General features: G+C 33.5%; 1 protein-coding gene across 6 annotated transcripts in view; it reads right to left on the bottom strand.

The window, feature by feature from the left end:
* Nucleotides 1–13,123, bottom strand: part of HNF4G (hepatocyte nuclear factor 4 gamma) — a 155,235-nt gene that overhangs the window by 9,291 nt on the left and 132,821 nt on the right. For all 6 annotated transcript variants that reach the window (XM_063817194.1, XM_009455530.4, XM_063817196.1 and 3 more), the window contains 4 exons: nt 9,856–9,950; nt 6,028–6,134; nt 4,354–4,509; nt 1,474–1,561 (listed from right to left, as the gene is read on the bottom strand). In XM_063817194.1, coding sequence (XP_063673264.1) covers nt 1,474–1,561; nt 4,354–4,509; nt 6,028–6,134; nt 9,856–9,950 — 446 coding nt within the window. The remainder of the gene's footprint in view (nt 1–1,473; nt 1,562–4,353; nt 4,510–6,027; nt 6,135–9,855; nt 9,951–13,123) is intronic.

Genomic DNA, 13,123 nt, shown 5'->3' with positions numbered 1-13,123 from the left:
AGGTTCAAGTGATTCTCGTGTCTCAGCTTCCAGAGTAGCTGGGATTACAGGCTCCCGACACCACGCCCAGTCAATTTTTTGTATTTTTAGTAGAGACGAGGTTTCACCATGTTGGCCAGGCTGGTCTCGAACTCCTGACCTTAAGTGATCCTCCTGCCTCTGTCTCCCAAAGTGCTGGGATTACAGGCATGAGCCACCATGCCTGGCCCAATGTAATGTTTTAATTTGTATCTACATTGTGAAATAATTACCATAGTAAAACTAATAAACATATTTCACCTCACACAGTTACTATCTTTTTTTGAGTTTCACTCTTTCTTTATGAAAGGTTAGCTTACCTAACTATTCCGGGTAAATCAATTTAGAACTAGAATGTATACAGTAGGCATTTTGTTTTCTAGATATATTGCATTTAGGTCTATAATAAAAACAGTATTCTAGATGTTTACTAGAAATTTAAGAGAGGTATTTAATAGCATTTCAGGGCATAGTCTCCACAATCACATTATGTGGTTTAGAATCTTGGCTATATTATTTTCTAGCTTTGTGACCTTTGGTAAACTTTCTCTGCCTCCATTTCTTCACCTGCAAAATGGGCTGAAAATAGTAGTACTAATCCCTTAGGGCTATTTCAAGGATTAAATGAGAGAATATATATACATCTATATGTAATGTACTTAGACCAGTGCATTTACATAGTAAACCTGCAATAATATTAGATACTGTTATATTGTTTTCAATTTATTTATATTTGGGGCTAAAACATCTAGCACAAAAATAAAATAATCTAGTCATATTTTCACACATGCCAGAGAGAGGTAGAGCTAGTAAGTATCAGAAGGATCTCAACCCTCAAAACCTAACTGTTTAAGTTAAGTAAGGTAGTGGGATTGGAGCAATTAATGAAGACAAACGTTTTTTCTTTATGTCTTCTCTACCCCACCACCCCACACCTATTATCCTTCTTTAGCCTCTTCTAGCATTCCTGTCTATCGAAATTGGTTCAGTGATTACCACCAATACTTTTTTACTTGATCATTTTGTAGCATATCGTGGGCTATCATGGGCAATAAGATCATAGGACGTAAACATGTTTTTTTAAAGTGTGTAAAATAAAAAGCAGACTCTGAGGAAATATGAAAACACATTGAGACTCCATAAGGCAGCCATATAATTCACTAATTATTCATTCTGATATAATTTGAATATACCTCAATATTATGTTTATTGAGCAACATCTCTTTTTTATTTTTAAATCTTAATGCTCCCTGATTGTCTCATGGACTCTGAACTTACATACAGTCAAGGCAAGGAAAAATAAGGCCAAGTGAGGACACAATTAAATTAAACCTGTGAAGTGACAGCACCATTTGCCAGTGTCTGTAAATACTTGGTACATACAGAACAGACCCTGTATAATATTGCAAGAATAAAATATGCATAATTTCTTCTTAAATTAAAAAAAAAACTTACCCAAAAGCAAAATATCTTTATACATCATGGATCTCTTTGTAGCTCCAAGCAGTAAGTGCTCCCCTGCGTGAGCTCTCAACAGTGCCACCTTAATGAAAAATTCTCAGTTTAACAATTAATTATAATATATAATGATTAAAAGATGACATGAGTCTTGTTAACTTACAGTGTTCTTTAAGCCTGGGACTTTTTGTTTGTTTAACAAACTATAGTATTCATAGATACATGCCATCATTAAGCCTTCCAGTTTTCTATCATAGCATGTCAATAGAACTTACTTTTCAAAAATTTTAAAACTATCTAGCAAGTCAATACAATGGCAGCAGAAAAAAAAAAAAAAAAAAAAAGCAGACAAGTTAACTGTTTGCAAGGGAAACAGAATCAGACCAGAGTTCAAATCCCAGCACGGCCACTTACTACCTGTTTAACCTTGTGTAAGTTGACCAGTACGTTTGAACTTACTCATTTGTTTTCATCTACAAAATGGGAGTAGAGATAAAAAAAATCTCATCATATACTCATGAGTACTAAATGATAAAACATATATAAAACATAATCTCCTGCACGTAATAAACTAAATAAACAAAAGCAAAGCAAAGACTTCTTGTAAGGACAAGATGGGAGGTCTGGGTTCTGCCACTTTCTAGATTACTCTTCTCAGTAAGCTCTCAACTGAGCTTCATTCGTACACTCAATTACCTGCTGGGCATCACCACTAGGAAGTATAGGAAGCATTACAAATTTAACACCTACCAATGTAACGCTTCCCCATTATCTTCATCTAGTAAATGACACCGTAATCCAAAGTGCTTGTTCACATCAAAACAAGAGGCTATTTTGAGTCCTCTCTAACTCTGCAGTAAATTCTAGTGCTGCTTCTCAAAATACAAGCCAAAGTGATCCACTTCTTTTCATCTCCATTGCTACCACCCCAGTCCAGGCTGAAAACTCTTTGAATGGTTTCTTATTGTCCCTAGACTGAAATCCAAACTCGTCAAACATGGCCTCACAGGTGATGGGAGGCGTGAGAGGGGTCAGTGCTTTGCCTCCCAGCCCTCATGTCTCTGACTTCATCTTGCAACACCCCTTGTTCACATTGTTCCTGCCTGACTCAGAACCTTGGACATGCTGTTCCTGTATCTGGAGTGCTTTCTTCTCAGATTCTCCTGGGCTTGGCCCCTTGTCTTTCAGGGTCTCAGGCAATAACTTCTCTGGTCCTCAGTTTAAAGTATCTCTTCTCATTTTATCCCCATTCTCCAACAACTCATCCTATTCCATTTTATAGCATTTTATAGAGCTTATCTCCACTTGGAATGAACTTTCTCATAATTTTTGCATTTTTTAAGTTATCCACCTTTCTCAAATAGAGTGTACATTTATGAGAATAGTGAAGAAATCTGTATTTTTACTGCTAAATACCCACAGTTCCTAAAACTGAGCAGTAATCTCCTAATAAATATTCATTTGATGAATTTATTGAATGAATTTTACTGATCTAGGGTTCAGTTTTAGAAACTGTAAAATGGAGATAATAACACCTGTCACCGAGCTCCTGAGAGAATTAAATGAAATGATGTAATTTATAGTGCAACTGAAAGCTAATTTCCCATGCCTTATTCATAACAGACATTTACTAATTTGTGGCTAATTAATAAATGTTATACTGTTAATATTAAAGAATCAGTTGGCAAATTAAAACTGTTTTTCACTGGTTACTGGATTTTAATTTCCCAATTTTTAAATCACTGAATATATAAGTCAGCAACTTCTAAAGAAGAATGATAATAAAAATATAAAACTGATAAATAACGTAACCCTACTTATATTGCTTGGGGTGAGACTGGTAGGTTTTAGCAATTTAGCATTATTCACTGGCATAACCTTCTGAGCCATGCTATCTTTATGATATGTCAATATTTGTGACTCATACCAGGAAGGCAGTTACAGAGCATTTTAAGAATTATTTCAGATTTCACTGTATTTTTTTTTCCTGTCACCAGGTGAAACGCTCTCTTAAAAATAAATATACACTGGTTATAACACTTACCATGGTTAATTTAAGGTGAGAGAAAGGGAATTTTTCCAATTATTTTCATCTACAAAAAATTATACCCTACTTAGTAAGAACGGTTCAAAATGAATCTGAAACCAAAATACTTATCTTTATAGTACAATTAGGAAATTCAAGTTCCTAAGTATTTATTAAAATATCCTAATGGGCATATGACAAAATATGAAAATATAAGTATTAGTAAAAGATCACTCTATCTTTTGTTGTGTAAATTTTATTTCTCTATAAATTTCTGATCATGTTTCTACAGATGTTTTTCTTTTTGCCAGACATGTAACTTTTATACAATAAATTCTAGAATAAAATTGACAGCATGAAAGGTAAAACTTTATGTTAATTGCATGAAGTACCCACCAAGACAACACCACAACCTGTGTGGTTTCTGTCTAGGAGTGACCTGGTATTTCTGAGAAGTTTTATATAGCAGCTTCAGTAAACGCCAATACACAACATCCACCATTTGCTTCACAGACATTCACTCTTCTAATACTTTGTCTCACAACGATAGTTACATGCTATCTACCTTTCTCCCTCACATGACCCTTTTAAAATTCCAAAAGGGCAGAGGAGTGTTTTGTTCAGTTCTTGTCCAATCAATAAATTTGCTACACCCCTAAAATAGAAGTCAAACAGTTGTGCCTCTTGATAGAACAAGGTGAATGGGTAAGGAAACCCAATCCTTCCTCATAATTTATCTTTTGCCAAATACAGTAATATAGCATATGCATTACAAATAATATGGAAAGAACATAAACTTAGCAAAGTTCAAGAAGCATTTTTAAAGCATTTATAAAGTTTTAAATGTATACCTGATCATCCAATGGTAATTCACAGAAGGCAGGAATATATTTAGCCCATTCCACCAAGACTAAGAGCTGCTGTTTCATAGATTCACAGACATCACCAATACTTGCAATTTTCTTAACGTTTATGTCAGTGCTTGACCCAGGGCTTGAGACTGAGATCTAGTATTAAGAAAAGCATTATATTATCATTTAAAATAATAGATGGCCAACATTCCCCTTTTTTTCTTTTGACTATGATAAGTAAAGGCCATAGAAGTAGGCACTACTGTTGTTACAGTATCTTGACAAATACTAAACATTTTAAATTGAAAAATAAAATACCTATCAGTTTGCAAGTTAATTTAAAAACATTTCATATATATAGCACCATCCTCTGGGAACAGTATCTTATGTTAGTGGTCAAATCTGTACACTAAGTTTTACCCCAACTTTTGAGGAATTTCACAATTCAAAATGGCTATAAAAATAGATAGTATCCATATGTAATATGCTCTTTGATTTTATTTTGAATTAAAGGTGATATTTTCTTTAATTTGTGGAAGTTTATGAAGAAAATGTTTTCATAAAGTTTACCCAGTTGGGGGGACAAGAAGCAAGAACTATTTGTCTCGCTGCATTAAAAGGAAGCCCATCAAAATTAAATTAAAAAGCCAATGTGTGACTCAGCAATGTTGAAGAGCTTAACATATAATAAATTTGTAAGATTTGTAAATTTGTAAATTTGTAATTTTAGACTATATAAAAATATAAGTAATAAAGCTTTTCTGCTGAAAGAAAACACAGTCTAAAAGTTTTTATAAACTTATTTTTGAACATGCGTGTGAGTGTATCTTTATCTGTATTTGAATATTTTCTCATAGCTCCCCCTTAGGTCATTCTCTAAAAGCTTTATTGCCCATCAAGCAATCTTCAAGTAATAATGATAACGGTGATGTTAACCTCATCATATTACCCTTGTGTTATCAAAAATGAAAGTAGTTGCACTGACTCATTATAGGACCTGATTAACTACTTGGCAATTTTATAATCTGCTTTATAATAGAAAAATAATATTAACATTTCTAATAAGGGCAATGCTAAAATAAGTTTGATTTAAGAATTTCTTTATACAACACTAAATAAGTTATTTTTATGTATATAACTAATGACTTATTTTTTTAACTGTAGAACTGTTATTTGAGAAATTTAAAATAATAAAGTTTTCTCTCTTCTGTGTTTTCTGAATTCTGACTCTTCATTTAAATGTCTGCTTCCAAAGCAGGTCCCAAAGATCCAGAAGTCATTTTCAAGGAAAGAAGCTCTGATAACAAATATCAACCAAACTCCCCAAAAGTTGTGGTAGCTGGTTGTACAGATTCCATCAATAAAATAAAATACTGCCTACAGAGCTTTGTGCTATTCATTATTTTTAATCAAACTTATAAGCAAACTTTTTAAAAAACAATCTTAGACTGAAATTTGTTTTATTTTTCCATTTAAAACTAGTCTTGTTCAAGAACAGTCAAAATTAAGTCAGCAGTCCCACTCAAACTTTCAAAGTAAAACTCTTAAATGTGTGTAGATGTAACTTATTTTAGTAATGAGCACCTTTGAAAAAACTTAGATTATTTTAGCATGATGCCTACATGGACATTTGATTTTATTAAATAGGGTTTGATGCTGCCGTGCCACAGGTACCTGGCGAGACCGAACTTCAGCTTGTGCCAGTGTGTTAATGGAGGGGATGTTGCTGCCATCAAATGTGCTTCTTCTGGTGCTTATTCTGTCACGTTCATTTTGTACAGCTAGGGGGAAAAAACACAGTATTTATTGAGCACTTCTCTTTAGTGTATGTTAGAATATAGATTTTGAGGAGTTTTTTTTTAAGTAAAAAAAGTGAGAAAAAGTCTTTCTAAAAGACCTTGGAAGAAAGATATTTTCATTCTCCACTACTTTCAAAAATAGCAATAGTCAGGTTTGTCACTAGAGCTCACAAAACAATGCTGTTTGAGACTTCATGACAGCATGCATGTTAGAAAGTGTTGGGTCAGCCAGTTCCGCCACGCTGTATTTTTAATAGGGTGGTTTTCTATTCTCTCAAAGTTAATAAAACTATAAGATAACTAGAGGAAGAGCATTGCCTATAAGATTGACCAGGTCAAAGATAAGAGTGTATTCACTATCAGAAAATATGAGTCATAGATTTTGAAACTTCCATTTTCTTTTCTCTATAAAACACTAGCAAAAATGGAAAGTAAACTTAGTTATGATGATTTTAGGATTGCAATATTATGATCTCTTATAAAACACTGTCCATGGGACAGTTTACCAACATTAATAAAGCAAAAGTTGTACCATGGAGCAGTCTCTCCTGAGAAAATTGAGGTTTGAATATCAGCATTTTGGAAAGATGAAGAAATCCTATATATTATACAGGTTTCTAAGAGAAAGCTAGATCTGCTTCTTTACTTCAGGGTTAAAAAAAAAAAAAAGAGTAATGTAATTCCCCAAATCCCTTACTGAAAACTGCATTTTTAAATATAAGGAAGAGTGACAGGGAAAATATTAACTCACATGTTTACCAGAGAGAGAATAAAATCAGGCCAAGTGTGGTTCAAGTCTGTAATCCCAGCACTTTGCGAGGCCGAGGTCAAAAGTACGAGACCAACCTGGCCAACATGGTGAAACTCGTCTCTACTAAAAATACAAAAATTAGCCAGGCGTGGTGGCACACGCTTGTAGTCCCAGCTACTTGGGAGGCTGAGGCAGGAGAATCACTTGAACCCAAGAGGCGAAGGTCAGAGTGAGCCAAGATTGCACCACTGCACACCAGCCTGAGTGACAGAGTGAGACTCCATCTCAAAATAAAATTAAAAAAAGAGAGAGAGAGAGAGAGAGAGAGAATAAAATAGATATCAAAGTTGAATTTCAAAACTTTAGAGGTGAAATTATCTTTCATTAACCAAAGAGAAGGGAAACAAGGAATGTAGCCCCTAAATTATTTCGGTTAAGGCTGTAATTTGTTCTGCTGGGGCAATAAGGCATTAAAATATCATTTTTTTCCTGCAAGTATGCTTTTGTTAAAGAAATCCACCAATTTCTAGAGACCTAAAACTTACTATTAGATATCCACTCCATTAAGTTATAGGAGGAATTACAGGACTTTTTGCCTTTAAGAAAGAGTGAGTTGTCTGTGGGTTTGTCATAGTAAATGTGGCACATATACACCATGGAATACTATGCAGCCATAAAAAATGATGAGTTCATGTCCTTTGTAGGGACATGGATGAAATTGGAAATCATCATTCTCAGTAAACTATCGCAAGGACAAAAAACCAAACATCACATGTTCTCACTCATAGATGGGAATTGAACAATGAGAACACATGGACACAGGAAGGGGAACATCACACTCTGGGGACTGTTGTGGGGTGGGGGTAGAGGGGAGGGATAGCATTAGGAGATATACCTAATGCTAAATGATGAGTTAATGGGTGCAGCACACCAACATGGCACATGTATACATATGTAACTAGCCTGCACGTTGTGCACATGTACCCTAAAACTTAAAGTATAATAATAATAATAATTAAAAAAAAACAACTACCCAGAAGCATTCTGAGAAACTTCTTTGTGAAAAAAAAAAAAAGAAAGAGTGAGTTTTTGTAAGTTGGAGTGAATCAGTAATATTTTATTTTAAAATCATACTTACTGGTAGCTTGCTCTTTTTGTTTTACAGAAATTGTTATTGATTTTTAACCTAAACTGACTTATTTGGAAATGCATATGCAGAGATAAAAAATTAAGATGTTAGCTAAGCGTTTATGAATTTCACTTACATGATTATTCTTTAGAAAAATGCTAAAAGATATTGTAAACATTTATAATCTCAGTGCTATCATTTTTGACATAAAACTATGCTTCTATTTGTTTCCATCTAATTAATCTTGCTACTATGCTGTTAGTGTAAAAAAGAGAAATATATCAACTTTAAAACTTGAAAGTACTTTCCAGTTTATTTAAGAAAATAACACATTCTTTTATGAACAAAAGATAAAACTTACCTATTTTAAAACATAATTGTATTTCACAAATTGTAAAACTCATAAAGGAAACATAGGATTGTTATTTGCTTACATTTTTGTGGGGATAAACATGGAGTTCAAGTAAAAATGGAGGAAGGCAATTGACCAAGTATGTAATTAGTCCCATAAACTGCCAAATAGAGCTTCCTATGAAATTAGAAATAAATCACTTTTTAAAAATGAGAAAGTGCTTCTCCTTTAATTTTGTGAACTTTATTTTTTGTTGTCTTCGACACTACCAACCTGAGCAAAACTAATGGTATTTCTGTATCCTTAAAATATTGAATGGCAAAGAAAAATCTAACTATGTTAAAGATGGGCTTCATATATTTTACACTTCTTTAGTATAGTGGTTTCATTTGATTATTTTAGTTTGTGAAATAGTTGTGAAAAACATCTCTTTGTATATGATAGGCATGACCAAACAGCAAAACTGACAAGTATAAAATTTTGTAGCTGTTACACGCTGTCACATGTTTACAATGTGTTCAATACATTTGTTTCTAAATTAATCATATTTAAAATGTAGGAGAATATGATCAGATTACTTAATATATTCAAGATGAAATTAGTACACACTAAAATAGCACATCTAGTCTCTTGTCTCGGTCCCTTGATATAATACAAGCTTCCTGAAAGGGAAGATTATTTTGTCTGCTATGTTCACTATTGAAGCTTTAGCACCTAGAACAGTGTTTGGAAAATTGCAGTGTTCAACAAGTATTTAGTAAATAAATGAATGCATGAAAAGTAGATATTCGGTCAATGTTCATCAAAAGAAAAAAGATATTCAGTTGTTATTGAGAACAACAACAATAAAAAATACATTTGTGTCAGGTGTGGTGGCTCAAGCCTGTAATCCCAGCCCTTTGGGAGGCTGAGAGGGGTGGATTACTCGAGGTCAGGAGTTCAAGACCAGCCTGGCTAACATGGTGAAACTCTGGTTCTACTAAAAATACAAAAATTAGCCAGGCGTGATGATGCGCACCTGTAGTCCCAGCTACTGGAGAGGCTGAGGCAGGAGAATTGCTTGAACCTGGTAGGTTGCAGTGAGCCAGGATCATGCCACTCTGCACTCCAGCCTGGTTGACAGAGCGAGACTCCATCTCAAAAAAAAAAAAAAAAAAAAAAAATCTGTAATTTCAACCCACTAACAGAATATTGGTATACCATTTAGTCAATAATTTTGTTGCCTTGGACAATGTAGTGGTGGAGAGAATGATATCCATAATCAGATAGTCACCAGATAAATACTGGCTATACCACTCAATAACTGGATGTCCTTGGGCTAAATTCTTTAACTTGAGGAATCATAGATTCCTCCTTATTATATTGAGGAAAATTAGAACTCATGTAAAAAGTTATACTAATCAATGAGAATGTGTGTGTACGTTTATCACTTTTCATCAATAATGTTAATTATCATCATCATTATTATTACCTTCTTTTTTCATTCCCGCTCTAAAACACTTTCTTAATCGACAATATCTACATTGATTCCTTTTGTCCTTGTCAACAACACATTGCCGACTGAACCTATAACATAAAGATATATGGGTTTGCAGAAAACTATAATTTACAAAAGAAGCAAATAAACAGACAAATAGATTTTAAATATGTATTGTCAAATTTGGTTCGATAAAAAGAAGATATAGGAACAATCAGCTATGACCTTTCCAGTCTCTCAATCAGCATGTGCGTGAAAACGCGAGCCTCACCTCTCACTTAGTCTTTATAGTAAAATAAAACTGAATGACTATCTTCATTTTGGCTGCTGTGCATAACCACTTTTATCATGAGTCATGAAAGCCAAACCTAGTTTTGAATATCTTTGGCATTCAAGTTTTTGTTGCTTATTGCTAAATGATTTCAGTATGAAGAAGGCTATTATCAGAACTTCATGGCCCTGTATTTTCATGCTTTTCTCTTTTCAAATATTCTTCTATTAATTTTAAGTGTACCCCACAGCCCACTGAAGTTTACCCTAAATGGCAAATTATCTATTAAGAGGTCATTGAGGACAACATTGAGAGTACAGTTGGCATCATGGGGTAAGACTTCACACACATGTAAATGAAATAAAGAAAAAACAAGTGTTGGTGAGGATATGGAAAAATTGGAGCCCTCATACACTGCTGGTTAAAATGTTAAAAGATGCAGCTGCTTTGGAAGACAGTTTAGCACTGTCTTAAAAAGCTAAACATAAAGTTATAGTATAACCCAGCGATGCCATGCTAGGTCTGTATGCAGAGAAATGAAACATATGTACACATAAAAACTTCTTCATAAATGTACACAGCAGCATTATTCATCATAGCCCAAAAGTGGAGATATATCCAAATGCCTATCAACTGATAATAGAAAAACAAAATGTGGCATGACTGCACAGTGGAATATTATTATTTGTCAGTAAATAAGAACGAAGTACTGATAAATGCTATAACAGGGATAAACCTTGGCAGCCTATTCTATTCTAAACAAAAGAAGTAAGTCACAAGAGATAATATATCGTATGATTTTGTTTATACAAAATGTCCTGAAAAGGCAAATCTGTAGAAACAGAAAATAGATTCATAGTTGCCTCATATTGTTGGGGAGGGAGTTGGGAGGAAATGGGGGAGTAACTACTAAAGGTTTCTTTATAAGGTGATGAAAATGGTCAAATTTGACTGTAGTGATCGTTGCACCACTCTGTGGATACACTAAAAAACTGACTTGTATACTTAACCAAACAAACAAACAAACACATAAAAAAGAGTACAGTCTCTGAAATGAAATCTAAGCTTGATTTCACCATTGACTCTCAGCAGAACTTGGGGGTGTTAAGTAACATTAATTTACAATTGTAAAATAAAGAGAAGGACTTGCACAAAAGGTTGTTGTGTGAATGCACTTCAAATAGTTGGGGGCAAATATTAAGCATACAGTAAACGCTAACATTTCTTCAAAATTCTGGCAAAAATTATCCATACATATTGATATGTACCTGTTTATTTATAGTTGATGATTAATGATAAGAATAAAGACATATATTTTGTGACCTATAAAATGTACTTCTTCTAAAAACTATCGGTGTCCATTTAAAATTGAATGAGAAGCAAAGCCTATCATCAACAAATTGAGCTGGAAGAGAAATGTGCTTTCAGAGTGAGAACAAGGCATTGCCCATTTGGGAACAAATGGCTGATGAGACTCAGGAGAGAGGACCAGATTGACAAAAACACAAGGAGAATGCATTCAATTAACATTAAATTAATAACAAAAATTGAATACACATATTATTAAGCACCTACAACATACAAGATCCTGGTGTAGGGACTAAACAGATTAATGCTACTTGTTTCCTCCACTCAAGGAAATTATAATCTAATAGAGTACACATACAAATTGTACATAATGTGAAAAACATAACATGAAAAGTATTGAAACAGCAATTAAAAGTGCTTTTGAAGGAAATCCCAACCTCAGTTTGATGGAGCAGTTACAGTAGAAATGGAACTTTGTAATCTAAGGAAATAGATACATTTGAGACCAGCACAACCTGAGCTTCAAAAAGTCTCCATGCCCTTAAACTTCCATCAATATACTAACCATTTTCCTAATGAAAAATCATAACATTTGCTGAATACTAAAATATGTAAAGAAAGCTAGGTTGGCAGTAGCATTCTTAATAGGAAGGTGCAGGAGTTAAACTCTATCTGTTGTTAGAATATTTTTTAAACCTCTAAAAGCTGCTCTGAGAGCATCCCTTTTCCACTCTTCCCATACAGAAAGGACAGAAGTCCTCATAGCCTTTGTGATTCTCTGATTCTCACAAGTTGTAGGATTTAGTTGTTTGGATCATCATTTTACACACACACACACACACACACACACACACATATTTCAATTTTAACAGAGCACCTGACTCCAGAAGGTATGGTTTACAGGTTATTCTGTATTTGTTTTAGTTTAGAAACATTCATACAAAACTATTTTTGATGAGGGAATGAAGGACATTGATCTACCTTTTACCTTTAGAGTTTTAATGTAAATAAAGGCAAAACTTATCTAAATACACTTTTCTTTTGTTTACCTAGAAAGTTTTTAAAGTGAGTAATTTATATTTCTCTTAACCTGCTTCAAACTATCTTGGAAAAATTACTAAAGAATTACCAGAGAACTAGATAGATATTTGGGGAGTTATATATTAACTTGTATTGCACCCTAGGAAATCACATGGCAAGACTTTGAGAAAGTTAACCTCTTCCCAAATGTCCAATCTGTTCTTAAAAGAACATAATTCTACATGTACCTTTTATTGACAGAACCAACATAGTTATTTTTATGTTAAATTTAACCATTTTTGTTAATAGCCTATATTCAATCTAAATGTAATCTGCATTCAAGGACAGTCATACAGATGAATCAAGATGCAATATGTATACTTAAATCGTGTTATGATGTTGACTAGGTATTAATCTAAAAAAAAAACCCAAGAAAACAGCCTACTGGAAATGCGTGACAAATATAATATAGTTAAATAAGCTTCTGACAAAACATTTAAATTTAATGACAAAAAATATGGCATGAGAAATACATTCTAAATTTTAGGACTGAAAATTAAATTTCACTCATTGATATCAACAAACTACCAAAATCATCTGCACTTTCATAATTTTGTTTTTAGACCTAGGATGTAATGGCACTTAAAAAATAAACATGAAGAA

This window comes from Pan troglodytes, chromosome 7 (assembly GCF_028858775.2).
Source record: "Pan troglodytes isolate AG18354 chromosome 7, NHGRI_mPanTro3-v2.0_pri, whole genome shotgun sequence".
Lineage (NCBI taxonomy): Eukaryota > Metazoa > Chordata > Mammalia > Primates > Hominidae > Pan > Pan troglodytes.
Note: the sequence above shows the minus strand (reverse complement) of the source record. Positions and strands in the feature narration are given on the sequence as shown.